This window comes from Galeopterus variegatus, unplaced genomic scaffold (assembly GCF_000696425.1).
Source record: "Galeopterus variegatus unplaced genomic scaffold, G_variegatus-3.0.2 Scaffold3189, whole genome shotgun sequence".
NCBI classification, from domain to species: domain Eukaryota; kingdom Metazoa; phylum Chordata; class Mammalia; order Dermoptera; family Cynocephalidae; genus Galeopterus; species Galeopterus variegatus.
In genome coordinates this window covers 119943-136523 of record NW_007729300.1, presented here as the reverse complement: position 1 = coordinate 136523, position 16581 = coordinate 119943, and the positions used below count along the sequence as shown (strand labels likewise).

Genomic DNA, 16581 nt, shown 5'->3' with positions numbered 1-16581 from the left:
AAAAAAAAAAAAAAAAAAAAAAAAAAGTTTGTGGAAAAATTGAATTAAAAGATAATATGAATCCTTCCATGAACTTTTTGGAGACCCCTTGTATACGGGAGACTTACAATCATAAGCTACCTGAGGGTGAGGAAGTCCTTTGTAATTTGGCTGCTTCTAAACCTCCCTGAAGATCAGAAACAAACTGCTCTGCCTGCTAAAAATAAAAAACCCAAACATTTTTTTGGTGTTTACCGCAGACCCAACTGAATATCCATCTGTGGAACCTTGGAATATGTGATTTTAAATGATCCTGATGCTCCTGGCCCAAGTGAAGAGCACGGTACTGAATAGTGCTGGCTATAGAGTACACGTTCCACACTGAATGTGAACTTTCCATANCAAGTGAAGAGCACGGTACTGAATAGTGCTGGCTATAGAGTACACGTTCCACACTGAATGTGAACTTTCCATAGTTTGCCTGGACAGACCACATTACCATGTTCATGGAAAGGTTTAAGTTGGTCTTGCTTTCCTGGGTAATAATCCTTCATAATTTCCCTGCCTCCGTCATCTATCCTTCATACTTGATGGGTCTCCTGTTATACATATTATTATTGGTCAGGTAGGTAGTAGGAGAGATGGAGTTAGAACAAAAAGCACACCATGGGATGTGCAGGTACAGGAAGTAGCAGCATTTCCCAGAAGCCTGTCCTGGCCTCCCGGAGGAGAAGGCAGCTTGCAATCAGACACTGCTGAGCTTACCATGGCAAAGCCAACATCTGCTTTCTTCAGAGCAGGCCCATCATTTGTGCCATCACCAGTGACAGCTACCACCTGTCGCTGTTCCCCAATAGTGCTGTCAATGATGCCTGGGAAAAAACAGATGAAAAAAACGAGCTCATGAGTGCCACCTGAGGCCATTTGCCAAGCACTGTGTTTCCCATGAAGGATGCTTTGTTGATCTTCCTCCCTGTCCCTGCAACCTTCCACCCCTTCTACTTCCTTCTCTCCTTCCCTTTTCCAGAGGCTGGAGGTAGTCTACAATAACTGCCCAAGGGCAGTAAATTCTTTCATGGGTAATCCTCTGAGCCAATAAAGTCTGGTGGAAAAGGCACCAGATGAATTTGAAGGCAGAGACTTGGGGGTCAGACTGCACCACTTCTGCCTGCCAGCTGGGCAATTCTTGTAAGTTACTTGTCTTCTCAGCTTCAAACTTCCTTATTTACAAAATAGAAACAGTTTTACCTGCTCTGCCTAGTTCACAGTACTATTGGCAAGCAAGGTATGACGATGTTTATTTAAAAAAACCCAAACAACTTTATTATGTGTCACACTCACCAAGGGCGCAGATATTTGCAAAATTGTATGTTCTCCCCATTAGCCTGGGAGCTGTCCTAGGACCTCCCTATTCAGGACAGGAGAGTTGCTCTGGCTGATGGTCTTACCTGTCCTCGCCCCAACCTGCTTTCATCTATCGCAGGCACCTACTCGGGAGCCAACCTCACCTTTCACCAGTGTGTGCTTGTCAGTGGGAGAAGATCGCGCCAGGACCCGAAGCTTAGGCCAGATCTTGTCCAGCTTTTCTTGCTCTACCTGCCAACACCAGACCACACCTATATCAGTCAAACTCAGAACAGCCATCCAGAGAAATCTTGTTTCTCCACACCCTCTGAGCTTCTGGGTGATCTGGTACTCCACAGCCACATGGGGAAGAGTTAGCCTGGCCTCCACTTGAGAGGAAACAGCCAACTCGGTCTCCAAGGGTGGATTCATTGATGGCAACCATTGAGGCCTTGCTTGTCTTCTTTTCCCTCCCAATTCGTCGCCTGGGAGCCAATCCCCTATTTCGTAGGCCCTTGACAGGAGGTGAGCCAGGGTTAGCTGTTGGCTAAGGTGGCTAACAGGTGGTGCTTCTGAGGTCTTAGATTTTATTTCTACATAGACCAAGAAGCTTTGGTCTGCTCCACACTAAGACCATGTCCTTTTACAAACCTGTGCCACTGTTACCCACAGCGTAGTGACATAGGAGGAGTGAGGTGGGGGAAATCAGTACAAAATTATCCCATGACTGAAAAAGCAGAAAGATATGAAAAGTTAGTGACCTGTCTCAAAGGGTAGCTTGTGAAGGAAGATAAGGAGAAAAAAGGCAGCTCCCGACTTTACCATCTGTGCCCTGTGGTAGAAAGGGATGTTTCACTCTGAACATTTTTTAGTTTAGAAACACCCCCTTTCTCCCATATGTCCCAGATGTCTTACTGTAGAACCAGCCCTTCCCCTGTCAAGTGACACCCTAGTTCTTCCCACCCAGGACCCACCTCGCCCTTCTCGTTGCGGATGAGTCGGTTGAATTCTTTGCCTTCTAAGCACAGGAAGTCATCTCCAGGTGTCAGAATGCCACATTTGGTGGCAATGGCCCGGGCTGTGTTGACGTTGTCACCTGTCACCATTCTGACAGTAATGCCAGCTCGTTTGCATTTGGCAATAGCTTCCGGTACCTGTGAAGAATGAAGAAAGAGGAAAGGTAGAGATGGGGATGGGGCCACCTGGTAAGCTGCCCCATTCCGCTGCCCCTTCATGGTGGACAGGAGAGAGGCACCCTAGAAGCAGTGCCATGGAGCAGGGGCTAAGTCTGGTCATTTTTATACTGCTTGGTGCCACCTCACTTCTGTCCATCCCATGACAGTCGCATTTGAATTTGCCTTATTGTACCATGAATTGAAAGGGAAATCTGCTTTAGGAGCCTGGTGTAAAAGCTTGCTCTCCCACCTACCATCCAGGCTTGGGAATAGGGTGTAGATAGCATTTTGAGATGTGGCCACTGCTTTCCTTTCCAGAAGAAGCTTCTACCACTCTCCACCCACCTGGCCCATGCTCCAACCATATCAACTCTTTTAGTTTCCCAAATGCATGGTGCCCTCTCATGCCTCTGAGCCTCAACAATTAATAGTCCATGTGTCTGAACTTCTCAGAAGCAGAGACTTTTTCAATCCCCTAGTGCCTAGAATAGGAGTTCAGCACACAGCGGGTGCTCAAAAGAGAATGCGTTGATTGAAAGAAGGTGGCTAAAGACAAAGTTGGTGTCCCAGTTAATTCTGCCTCTTGACTATTCTTAAGAACTAAATAATAATAAGCTCAGTAAAACCTATGCCTCTCACCATTCAGACAGCAAGAGCCCTCACAGTCCCACCTTCTATCAAGTCGGCACTGCACAGCAGCTCTGTGAAGCAGGAAGCCCAGAAACATCTATCCCTGTAAGTGAGAGGCAGTTAGGGAACTTGCCTGGAGTCAAAACTAGAACAGGACCTAGGACCCTACTTCCTGTGACTCCTGGATGGCTTCCCTTCTGGTCACACGGGGCCTGCACAGGGGCCAGGGGCCACTGGAAGACTGCCATTCATGTTTGTTCTTGTCCTTTCTCCAAGCCGAAGCCTCACCTCTGGGCGCACAGGGTCCTCAATGCCCACCACTGCAATGCAGGTCAGTTCAGTGAGGATTTCACTCTCATTGTCCCACGAGGGCTCTGTGTCATCAAAGTCCCGGTAAGCTATGCAGATAGTCCGAAGTCCCTCACAGGCCATGGGCTCGATGACAGTGCGTACCATATCATCTCGGTCTTTATTCTTGAATGGCATGACATCCCCTTTGTTGTCCAGGATTCGATTACACCTGGGGAGGAGCACAGTCACAAAGCAGTGTTTCTTCCTTCCCACTTGATATGTGTCTACAGTCATTTATAGACAGTTTGGCAATGCTGCATTATTCCTAAGGACACCGTTCCATGGCCAAATATCTCCTTTATCCATTGCCCAGCTGAGTCCCGCTTCCCAAGATGGGGCTGGCATGTGAATGGAGTAAGGTCTAGGTAGGCAGAGAGTGTGATGCTCCCATGTCATCTGTTCTTACCATATGTGAATGCAACGCCGAGTATTTTGTAGATCACCTGCTTTTTTTGTACTTCTTGAAGGCGGAGAGACTTTTTCAATCCCCAGTATCTAGAATAGTGCGCAGTGCACGGGAGGGCGCTAAATAAGAACGTGTTGATGAAAAGGTGGCTAAAGCAAGTTGGGGCATGTATTAATTTAGCCACACTGGTCCTTTACCAAAGTAGGGTCAACTTTTAATGACCTGTGGGTAGTCTAGCCTCTTTTCAAGTTATGCAACGTCCCTGTAATCAGAATTGAGAATGGGAAGGAAAAAGGAACACTGAACTAACATTTCTAGTACTTGCTATGGGCAAGGATTTTGTGTACATTGAGTCACTAATCCTAGTGAGGTGGGCGTATTACTATCTGTTTTCAGATTAGGAAATGGAAGCTTCGATTGTCTAGGTCTGAATCCTGGCTGCTACTATCGACGGTATCACCTGGAGCAGGTCACTTCATTTCCCTGTTCCTCCGTTTTTCCATCTGTTAAACAGGAAGAATAGTACCCACCTTACTGGGTTGTGAGGCTTAAATAAAATGAGCCACCTATAGGACTCAAAGACAATGCTTGTCCTGAGTAGATGCTCAGATATTATTTATTATGTCACCTCCTGGCCGGATGGCTCGCTCATCATTCAGACTGGTTCAGCGTGGGGCACGTCACCCAGACCTTCCTGAGGGGAGGACCCTGAAGGGAAGAAGGGGGGAAGGGTGCTTACTTGCGCAAGATGATCTCGGAGGCGCCCTTGCTGTACATGCGGAAGCCTCCGCTGGGCTTCCTGATGACGGTGCTCATGGACTTGCGCACCGAGTTGAAGGTGTACACCTTGTAGAGCTTCTCCTCAGGGACCTCGTTGCGCACCGCCTGGTAATCCTGCTTCAGTTCTGTGACAAAGCCCAGCAGAGCACACTCGGTCTTGTTGCCCACCTGCCGCGGCAGGCCCCCCTCCTTCTCCGGAGGCTGAGAAAAAATATACACAGGACTATTGAATAAGATGCTTTGACCAGAAAGAGAACTTAGGAAGGCATGAACTCCCTTACGAAACTTTCACATATATTCCCAGAGCCCATGGGGGAAATGGCATGGGTTTTTTGGTTTTTTGGAGGGTAGGCACAGACAGTGGTCAGTGGTGACCACAATCACCAAGCCATCCAGCGCTTAGGGATTTTGTAGTTTGCTCTAATGGTGGTGCTGGTGTTTCACCCCATGTGTCAGCACCACGCTCAGCCAGTGTTTTTTTTTTTTTTTTTTTTAAAAAAGATGACCGGTAAGGGGATCTTAACCCTTGACCTGGTGTTGTCAGCACCACGCTCAGCTAGTGAGCAACCAGCCATCCCTATATGGGATCCGAACCCGTGGCCCTGGTGCTATCAGCACCGCACTCTCCCGAGTGAGCCACAGGCCGGCCCTCACCCCATGTGGGTCTTATTCTAACACCCTCTCTTTGCTTCTGGAAAGTGAGTAATTTAATTCTGATAAGCCCAATTCAGCTATGAGCATGAGGTTCCTCCTTAGAGACATTGCCTTTATATGGTAATTGGAGGGCACTTCTTGGCCATAGATTTCTACAAGCCCTCACTTCCAACCCCCTGTCTACTCCCATGGATACTCTGCAGTCTCACCCCAAATGTATTCACTCAGGAGTAAGAGATGGGATGTGGGATGGCAATTCAGGCAGAATAAACAATAAGGGGTTTGTCTCAGAGAACATTAATGTTCCAACCACCCAATTTAAGTGTCCAGGCAAAGGAAGAACTTACCAGAACCTTGGAGGTATAAGCACTGTTGATAGAAATGCCATTGACAATAAGGTCCAGGACCTTAGGTGGGAAGACATCAGGACTGGGGACCTGATGGTAACGGGTGCCCCCCATAAACACTTGTACTACAGTCATGCGGTTCATGGTCAATGTGCCTGTCTTATCAGAGCAGATGGCTGTGGCATTGCCCATTGTCTCACAGGCATCCAAGTGCCGCACCAGGTTATTGTCTTTCATCATTTTCTACAAAAAAGAAAAGAAAAGACTTGAGGGCTCTCCCAAATGTAGCTCAAAAGCCTTTTCCTAGCCAACATCTCTCCACATTTTATTCTTCAGTCCCACTTGGAAATACAAGATACTATTTTTGTGAGTCTCTTAAGATGCTACTGGGTTATGTAAACATTGATGCAACTGATAGAGATGGTCCTTCCACAGTGCCAGGGACTTCCGCTCTTGTGACGCACCACCCAAAGTTTGTAGAGGACAGAATGGCCTATACTTTCAGCAATGGCTACGTGGTACCCTCCCCTCTGCTTTCTGTCCTAAAGGAAGAGACAGTACTGTTCCAGTCTCACCTTCACAGAGTAGGCCAGTGAGATGGTGACAGCCAGTGGCAGCCCCTCCGGCACAGCCACCACCAGTACAGTGACGCCAATGATGAAGAACTTGACAAAGTACTGGATGTAGATGGGAGTACACTCGGGTAGCCATGTTCTGCCTTGTATAGCGAAGTTGTCAATCACAAAGTACAGAATCAGGATGAGGACTGTGATGGCAGACATGATGAGACCTGTCCAGGGAAACGAGTCACATGAACCCAGGCTGGAGGGGACCCCTAGGGCTCTAGACATAGATGGATTGGCATAAGTTACAGCCTTTGCTACCAGTGTTTAAAAACACCATCTCCAGGAAGTTATGCTGAAATCCCTCACCCGTTCTCTGTTGCTTGTACATTACAGTCTAGAGGAAAACACTCTGGTCTCATATTCCAAAGACGCAGGTTCTTCTCTCAGCACAGCACCAACCCGACTTGTGGATTTGACTTGTCGTCGATCCTCTCTGGGCCTGTTTCCTGGACCAAATTCTTCATTCATAAATAAGGGGATTGGTCTGTTTCCCAAAACAGCTTTCTGTGATTCTATTCCCTCTTTGCACAGTTGATACTGGACTGTATTTGTCCATTTCCCAGTAGTTCATCAACTCTGATGTCTCCCCTACTGGTCTGTGGATGTGGGACAATTCACGCCTTGTTTACAGCGATGTGCCTGAGGTGCTAGCACATCATCTGCACGACTAGCCCTTAGGACAATGCTTCTCAACCTTTCTCCTGTCATGGCACACATGGCACACATAGGAGATGCCAATAAGAGCAGACATTTACACGGTGCTCAGTGCGGGCCAGGCAAGTGCTTCACAACAACCGCATAACAAACCTGGGAGGTGGGTCACTGTCTCATCCTCTTTTTAAAGATGAGGAAACTAAAGCACAGAGACGGCTTTGGTATGGCACACCAATAAGGCAACTAACCATCCTGGTTTGCCTGAGACAGAACAGTTTTCTGGAACGTGGGACTTTCAGTGCTAAAACTGAGAAAGTCCCAAGCAGACTGGGACAGTTGGTTACCCTACACATTGAGGTAAATGAAAGAATCTGCTCAATGTCAACGAACAACTAGCCTAGGGCCCCTGATTGCCCTGGGTTCTGCCTGGCCACTCTGAGGACAAAAGGGATCACTATCCAGGCACCCTGTACCTATCTGTGGCACAATATTTGGCAAAAGCTCTGCTTTAAACCATAGTCTGGTTTTGGTCTTTGCTTTTCCTAAGGGTCTGATGATTCAGGGGCCTCAGAGCAAGGCTGGAGGTGATGATATCAATGAAAGCATATTTTTCTATACTTTGCTTGATTAGGCCCGGGAGTCAGGTGAGGAAGCAAGGAACCTGGGGTACAAGATTGCAGGAGGCGCTCACTCTCCAGGAGGTGGAGGGCACCTCACCTGCCTCGCCCCAGTCCTGGCCAGGCTTGATATGTGAATTAGAACAGCAGAGCAGACAAGTGGCCAGGCTTCACGTAGTTGTACTTCCTGAGAAGAACAAGGCAGGGGTTAGGAGAACAATAGGAGTATTCGGTGGGGTCTGTTTAATGTTGCAAACCTGTGTGCCAAGCTCAATAATTTGATTCTGCAACTGCAATTTATCTCATGCGTGTAAGTTTATATGCAAGAGATTTCATGGTAGTCAAAATTAGCCGGGCACTAGAATGGAATGAAGACACAAGGTCAACCAGTCCAATAGAACTTTCCACGATGCTTAAGATGTTCTCTATTTGCACTGTCCAATACAGTACTCGCTAGCCACATCTAACTACTGACCAATTAAAATGTGCCTAAGGTGACGGAGGAACTGAATTTTTAACTTTGTGTAATTTTAATTAATTTAAATGGAAACAGCTACATGTGGAGAATGGCTGCTGCAGGGGGCAGCAAAGACCGTTGCTACCCTGTGCATCTGCAGCATTGGCATCATGGGGGCTGGGCAGAAATACAGAACCTCAGGCTCCACCTTCTACCTCAAACTTCCTGAACCGAATCCACCCTTTAACAAGACTCCAGGTGAACTGTACACACAGAGATGTGCTGGTTACGACTGTGGTAAACAGAAAATAAACAGCGGTGAAGACTATACCTTGAGGGATTTGTCCACTGAAGAAGCAATCTTCCTTTTGTTCCCTCCTCCCACCTCCCTAGTCCCCTACCCTTGAAAGAAGGTGGTGGGAGAGAGGAGCTTGTAGAGGTAAGTGATGGGGAGCCACCTCCTCAGACTGTGTGCAAGAGTGCGTTTAGTGACCTCTCCTCTGCGCAGTGCCTCTCACCACTGTCTTCCGTTTTCCTCCAGTCTTTATTTTGCATGTATTGCTTGTGCTTGGTCAGATGCTACTACTATGCCAAGGAATTGCTAGAGAGCAAACCATAGCCTTCACTATCTATAAGGAATTTATAAGCCAAAACATGAGACAGACAAGCAATCGTTAAAGTCTTCCATCTTGCTAACATAAATCTCCCCTGCTGTGATATATGCTCGGTACTTCCCATCCGTCTGGATGAAAGAGATCTCAGGGCCTTTAACGCTTACACACAGGAAAACATTTCTCTCTGAAAAAGCTTAGGGAGTAGCCAAACAGTGGCAGAGACAGGGACACAGCTAGCAGGACCCCACTAGCCACTCAGAACTTTCAGCTTCTTTCTGCCGGTACTGGTTGGTGTAGAAAGAAGGGGGTCACAGTGGTGAGGATGCACAGCAGCACTGGTAAACAACGGCAACGACGACAAGGCTCTAGCCCACTCACCGGCTTTCCCAATCTGAACAGCCAAGCGCGTCAGCTTGCCCTGCAGCACCGACTTCTCCTTTTTGGGCAACTTGACTGCCTTCTTCTCCTTTTCCTCATTGTCGATCCCCTCCTGGCTGTTGAGTGGCTGGATTTCCAGGGCCACTCCATCCTGGGTCTTAGCTAGGGTGAGCACACAAATAGGATAGGTGAGCAGGCAAGGTGGTGGCACTGAGTGGCAGGCAGGTGGAAACCAAAACACCCTCTGTCTTCTTCCTGGAATAGACCTTTGACCCCTAACATCAGCTCTGACCACTCCCACCCATGCCAGACAAAAAACTTGCCTTTTGTCTTCTATTAGGGCATTTGGGATGATAGTCTAACAACTGGAGATGAAATGGGGGTGCTTTTAGGGTATGATTTCCTCTTCAGTGGCAGCTTCCTGGCACCAACTCAGAGCCCCATGCCAGGTTTATTCCAGCAAGAGGATTAATCATGCCACTAAGCACTATTTCGGCAACCATCCTCCCTAGGATTCAGTGCTTAAAATAGTGAATCTTTACTGCAGAAAGGAGCTGAAGGGGAAGGCTGGCAGATGTTTTGAGAGTATAAGGGTCCTAACCTGTTCTGTTAAAAGGTACATCTCTCTCTCTATATATATACTGTCAAGGAAGAAACACAGACCCCCAGGCCCAGGGTATTTTCCAGCTCCTTTTTATATCAGTAGAAAGACAGGGGAAGGAAATCCACTTTTTACCCTGTCTGACCAAGGTAGGGAGGTGGACAGTGGGACCTGGGGTTTAGTCTTGGTGGACAGGGTAGAAGCTGGTGTGAGGGAGCCCCTGGAATAAGAGAAAGCAGGCTTAAAGACAGACATGTAAATCCATCTTGTTTTAAAAGAAGAGTTAAAGAGACCTAAAATTAAAGAATTATTTCTGTTTAGACCTGGTTCTCCAATGTGATGACTTTATTTCTAAAGACTACAATGATGTGGATTACAAAGGAAATAAAATCTCCAGGAGTTGTCTCAAGAGAGCAGTTCTTGCTGGTTCCCAACACCCGTCCAACTTCACCCCCGCAGAACTCAGCCCCTTGCTTAGGATGTCCTTCCTGAGATACTGTCTCTGCTGTCAGACGCACAAACAAGACAGAGACGGAATGTAAACACAGCCACGAAAAGAGACACACATCAGATAAGAAGGAAGAAGACAGACTGTGGAGAGAACAAAGAAAGAGGTGGGGAGAGAGGTACAGAGAAAGGGCTCTCTCCAAGCACCCCTGCAAAGACCAGCAGAGAAGGAATCCAGACCAGAAGAAGACACCAATGAGGAAGCCAGCAAGAGGATGGTGCAGGGACTGCCCACCCCCACTGCCTTCACCACGAGGGCCTTGAAGTCTTCTAACCCAGGCACTGATGACCACTGGTGTTCAAATCCAGCCGAGGGTAACGAAGCAAAGAGTTCAGTATTCTGGGAAGAGCAGATCAATCCTACACACCCCCAAGAGAAATCTTCACATGAGGTTTTGTGAGCCAACAGCAGAGGGTGCTGTTGTTCCATTTCAGACTGGGGTTGGGACCTTGAAAACACCCCCAAATCTCTGCACCTTCCTCAGGATGAGGCGTCTGGGCCACAGCAGCAGATAACAGATTTATGGACAGGAAAAGGGAGAAGGCAGATGGCCTGGAAAGGTCTGGCTTGAGCGTGGGCAGGTAGAGATGGTAAATGAGTGGGTGGAGAGGTTACCTTTGTTGCGATTTTCAGGGACTCCTTGTTTTTTACCTGTTTGAACAAGAAAGAAAAAAGTGGGGTGGAGACCCAAAGTGTCTATTAAGAGATCAGATATCCAATCTGTTGGTCCTGCTCAGAGCCCAGACGGGCTATAGCAAGGAGGGTGGGTTGCAGGGAAGAGAAATCAATGTAAAGGAAGCTCACATCTCTGTTTTTGTTTATTCCTGCTAGAGGCGCTAACGGATCCTTAGGATATTGACTATAATGCTCACGCGAGTGTACACGTAGGTGAGTGAACACGTGAGCTGCTTTTTCTTGGAGCACGGTTGCTGCTGGGATGATGCTCCCGGCCTGAGTCGCATGGCTTGGGAAAATGGGGTGGAGGTGAGGGAGCAAGAGGTTTGAACTGTTTCTGCTGGACGGCAAAGGCCCTCAAAAGTGTCTCGATGGCAGTTCAACAGCACCAGGAAAGCTTCCTCCTTATTTACCTGCAGGTAGCTGCAGAAACGAATAGTCTCATTCCCGAGAAGGATGTGTTTTGTTTCCTTTTCATAAACTGCCCACCACTAAACAGCTCAAGATTCTCCAGACAAGTGGTAGAAATCCTCCTCTCCTCCAAGAGGAGAAGGAATACTTAGGGAAAGGTGTAGATTTGGTTTTAGCATCTTTTCTCTTTCTCCTTTTTGTTATTCCTCCCTTCAGGAATAAGTGAATGGCAAAGACTGGGCTAACCTCAGGTGGATATACATCTCTGTTCCCACTCTCCTAGCCATGTCTCTCTTCCACCGAGAGCCCACAGTTCCAGCAGGAATCCATTTGACTTTTCTGGCCCACTTTCCCTTAGCCTTTATAGTTCATTTAATCCTCCATCTTCAAAGGAAAAAAGTTAGGGGAGGAGGAGTGGTCAGCAGAGGGCATTTTGGGCTAGAGCACCTAGCCAGCTCATTTTAGGCAGGCTTTATAACATCCCTTTATACCCCACCAGTAGGCATGGGAGTCAAGGCTCAAATGCAACCTGATTTGGGAGACTAGAACCAGGATCTAGTTTTCATCAGAGCTCCCTGGAGAGCCAGGATTTACATCTGTAGGCAAGGAGTTTGGGATATCTGCTCTCTTCATTCCAGCAGATTCTTCCAATCAGGTTTTCCATCCAGATCTGCTCCCTTGCTTCCTAATTTGTCCACGGGGATGAGAGGAAAGAGAATCTCGTTCCACATGTTCCTTACCTTTCTTCTTTTTCTCCTCCTCCTCATCCTCACTGGCCCCCAAGAGGGTAAAAATGATTCCGGTCTGGGAGTTCACACCCACAGCAGTCACTACCATCCGGCCAGAACCTTCCATGACATGGGTCCCTATATAGGAAAGGAGAAGATGGGAAGGAATGTTGTTTTTTTATATCTGGCCGTGATTTGGTGTGAAAGACAACCTTAGAAGAAAAAATAGCCCCTCTTTTCCCCACCACCCATAATGATATATTTAGCAGATAGTAGTAAGAGATCAAGAGTTGGGCCCATTTAAAACAGACCAAGCAAATTGGAGGTAAGGAGAAAAACGAATCTGACTGCTTTAAGGCAATCCCTCCCCCTCAACCCCTACCCCCAAACAGCAGAGCCCCTCCAAGGCCCCTACAGCTCTTGTTTCCTAGAAAACCTCTTTTAGATTGTCTGATATCCTTGTATTCAACCCACCAATATGCTACTGCCCTGGCTGAACCCAAGAGAAGGACATGGGATAGAGCCAGAAGAGAGAGCAGGGTCTACATCCTGTGGCCTGGCTGTGTAGGGAGAGGGAGAATGGGAACTTGGGTGGCCAGGGGCTACCAGGTGAGGATGAGGATACCTGAGAGCAACATGGGGTCTTTCTCCAGGGACTTCTTGACATGGTCTGATTCCCCTGTCAGAGAGCTCTCGTCAATCTTCAGATCATTCCCCTGGATCAGGACCCCATCTGCAGGCAGCAGGTCACCTAGTGCACAAGGGAGAAGGGGGAACAGTGAAGGAGGGCAGGAAAGAGCCTGGCAGAGGGTGGAGAACTCCAAACCCTTCAACCCTATCTCAGGGCTGCTCCCATGGGTCCTACGTAGAGGGCACTGGCCCAGGGAGTATCTGGAGAGACTTTAAACGACAACTTAAGCTCTGTACAACCTGGGACAAGATTCCTTTCTAGGTATTATAAATTCAAACTATTATTCATCCCCAAACACCCTCCCATGGCCTGGATATTATATACTTTTAACCCTAAGACACATAGGGTACAAGTCTGACAATCTTTTGGGAGAGTTTGCTATTGCTTTCTTTGAAATTCCTTCCCACAAACTCCTTCAACTCTAACCTAGAAGCTAACAGAATTTGGGGTCTTATCTTTTGGGGTTTCAGCAATTCCCAGCTCCCTCATGCCAAAGGACCTACCCTTCCAATGTGGGGGGATGGGAGGAGGGGTGGCATAGGTATGAGAAACGTGGAGTGCTCACCGTATTTGATTTGGGCAATATCACCCACCACAATCTCAGCCACCGGGAGCTGGATGAGCTGGCCATTTCGGATAATGGAGAATTTCTGCTCCTGTTCAATGCGGCTCTGCAGCCCCCGGAATTGCTTCTCTTTGCTCCAATCATTAAAGGCAGTCACTAACACCACGATGATCACTGAGAACAGGATGGCTGCCCCCTCGATCCAGCCAGTTTCTGCTTCCCCCTCATCTTCTGGGTTACTTATGTCTTGAGCACACCCTATCCCAGGAAAGGGGGAGAAATAGTCACTGAAGGGCTTTTGCTGACATTAAGAAATGAGGGTAGTTCTTGTACAATTCTTCCAAAATGGAAAGTCAGAGAAAGAATAACAGAAAATTAAACTCTTGGGTAGAAGAGTTGCCGTCTGAGGATATCAGAGGATAGCAGGATTGAATGCTGTCTCATCGCCAGTATAACTATTTATGTTAATCCGAAAGAAGTAAATGACTAAATAGCAGAAAATATGTCAATGCAAATTATAAGCAAGTCACAGGTAAAGAACTTATGATTCCCAACTTATGATGGCCAGACTCCCATGGCTGTTTCCTATAATGCTGGACAACTGGTGGGGGCACTTTGAGAAGCAGGGCTTTGTTGGTTGGGTAAGGGTAGAGGATCTGTGACATTCTGAACAAGGATTTGATGGGAGAAGGGGGAAAAAACCCTTAAGGATGTGTAGGAAGAATAGCTTACTAACTACTAGTTGGTTTCTTTTGGAGAGCCCACTCTGGATAATGGGGGGACGGGTTTAAGCTATAACCTGTCAACCACCAATACTACATGCTTTTTGGTGCAGGTGGAAAAACCCAGATTGGAATCAAGCTGAGCTGTTAAGGATACTCACGTTCACTTCCTTCACCAGGGGGGCGATAGAAGGACAGGACCAGGGAGATGATGGCTGCGATCTCCAGGATGATGAGTGTGACATCTTGAAGGGCTTCCCACACTAATTCTAAGAAGGTCTTGGGCTTTTTGGGGGGGATCAGGTTCTGTCCAAACACTTGCCTACGTTTCTCCAGATCTGCAGGGTTCCCAGATAGACCTGAAAAGAAGATAGGAGGGAATAAATATGTGAGATAAAAAGGGGGATGACAGAAGAAGGCACTTAAAAGACCTCTTTTAAAAAAAGACCCCTTAAAAAAAAACCTTGCCTCTTGATCTCCCCAAGTACAAGATCCAGTTTGGGTGGGTAATTATCTCAATTTGCCCAGGACTCATGGGGTACAGAACTTACAGCCTAAAAATGATCAGAGTGGGACTATTTGGCCATAGAGGCCACTCACTTCTCTTAGTAATCAGGATAAGCTAACCCAGATGTACAATTTCATCTACTTCACATTGAGTATGTTCTGGGCTCCAGCTCTAAGTACATAAGCAATTAAATGTACTTTAGAATTCACACAGAACTTTCTCTCATATTCACATGTAAATACTGGTGATGATTTAAATACAGAGTTCACTTCCAACCAGTGGCTCACACACAAAGGCCAGAAAGAACAAGCTACCTGCTCAAGGTCATATGGTGAGGCAGAGCCCACCCACGTGTCCCAATTCCAAGTTCTGGAAGCTTAGGAGATCATCATCAGAGCAGAAGCTTTGAAAACACAACTTGTGGGCATCACCTTTAAAAACACTTGCCCCTCCTTTCCACCCCCCCCCCCCCACTAAGAGGTACTACTATCCTACCAAGAGCTAAGTACTTACTAGTTACTAAGACAAGTACTGGTATTCAGGTTGAATAAAAAGAGAACAAGAAAGGTGAAGCCACAAAGATTTTAGATACTACCCAGTCCTTGATTACCAGCATCCTTTAGTATTAACACACATGTATGTGCACACATACCAAACACAGATACACCACACACGCCACATATCACATACCGCACACACCACACAGACACATACACACAACACGTTTAGATACTACCCAGTCCTTGATTACCAGCATCCTTTAGTATTAACACACATGTATGTGCAAACATACCAAACACAGATACACCACACACGCCACATATCACATACCGCACACACCACACAGACACATACACACAACACGCACACCACATACCACACATACAACACACAGAACACGTACCATACACACATCGTACACTCCACGTACCACACACCCCACACGCACCACACACACCATACAATACCACACATACACCACACACACATCTTAGGCACATTCCCAGAGGGACGAGAGATAGAATTAACCACAGTGTCTTCCTTATATTTAGGCCCCTGTATCAGACCCTGGGGGGTTACTCTTTAAGGGAAAGGGAAAATCCTAACGTGGTAATTAATACCGGTTGGCATTCATCGAGCAGTTTACATGCTGCAGCAAATTAGTCCTGGTTTTGGCACTGGAAGCTGCTGCTGCTGCCTGTTTCATGGGTTCCCCACAGGCAGGGAGGGACAACCTTTGCCTTAGAAAAGGTCAACAGTTGAGGAAGGTCGGAATCAGAGAAGGGGATACTCAACTGAGCACCACACAGAGAGCAAGGACAAGCAGGTGACTGAGGCCACAAGGACACAATGGAGCCAGTGCTGCCAGAGCATTCTTCACACTTCACACTTTAGTCAACATGGAGGGCTATTCCATTGTGGGAAGGAACGGGGGCCTGGTGTGAGGGCAGACGTCTGCTCTCCATCTCCACTGAACAGAACCCAAGAGTTACCTTAAATGGCAAAACAAGAGATTTAGGTTAGACCTAAGGAAGACATTCGGACAGAAGGATTTTGAAAGTGGGAAAATAGGTACCCCAGAGAGTTTTGTTTGCAGGCTCTGAGATGGGCTCTGTGAGGAAAATGGAGACAGACTGGTCAGGCTCCCTCACCTCATACCGGTTGAGCAGGACTCAGCCTGTCTGATGTAAATACGTTAACTGCGCATGTGCGCCCAGGTGTTCCTTGGCTATCTGACTCGCCCATGTGTTCCTTGGGTATCTGACTCTAATATAAAAGACAATGGCTCTGATCTGCTGGAGGCTGAGCTCATGTCCGAATAAAGCACATCAACCTTGCCAACGGCTCCCAGGATCTTTTCTAATTACCTAGCTCATGACCTGCATATGAGGGGTCTGTGACCCAGTCTGCACAGAATGGGTTTGAAGGGTCTGTGACCCTGATGGGCTCCATTTCCCCATCCTAAAAGCAAAAGCATCAAGAGAGGTGTTGGAGATTCTCATCTGTCTAGGAAGGTAAATGTGGGGGTCTGCATGGAGGTAAAGTGGGCGACGGGGATGAACTGGCATCGAAACTTATGCAGTTGGGATTGGAAGGCCCTTTTTTGAGACCACTTTCACTCATTAGTGCTTACGAGAGAGAAACAGGGACCTGGTTAGG

The 16581-nt window shown here is 47.3% G+C and overlaps 1 protein-coding gene across 4 annotated transcripts in view; it reads right to left on the bottom strand.

The window, feature by feature from the left end:
* The window catches only part of ATP2B4 (ATPase, Ca++ transporting, plasma membrane 4), a 95896-nt gene that overhangs the window by 19997 nt on the left and 59318 nt on the right, over positions 1–16581 (bottom strand). For all 4 annotated transcript variants that reach the window (XM_008584245.1, XM_008584242.1, XM_008584243.1 and 1 more), the window contains exons 3-15: positions 14075–14272; positions 13192–13449; positions 12561–12686; positions 11948–12073; positions 10737–10772; positions 9013–9174; positions 6242–6456; positions 5667–5909; positions 4625–4866; positions 3417–3648; positions 2298–2477; positions 1488–1575; positions 745–851 (exon numbers count right to left, since the gene is read on the bottom strand). In XM_008584245.1, the coding sequence (XP_008582467.1) occupies positions 745–851; positions 1488–1575; positions 2298–2477; positions 3417–3648; positions 4625–4866; positions 5667–5909; positions 6242–6456; positions 9013–9174; positions 10737–10772; positions 11948–12073; positions 12561–12686; positions 13192–13449; positions 14075–14272 (2213 nt within the window). The remainder of the gene's footprint in view (positions 1–744; positions 852–1487; positions 1576–2297; positions 2478–3416; positions 3649–4624; positions 4867–5666; positions 5910–6241; positions 6457–9012; positions 9175–10736; positions 10773–11947; positions 12074–12560; positions 12687–13191; positions 13450–14074; positions 14273–16581) is intronic.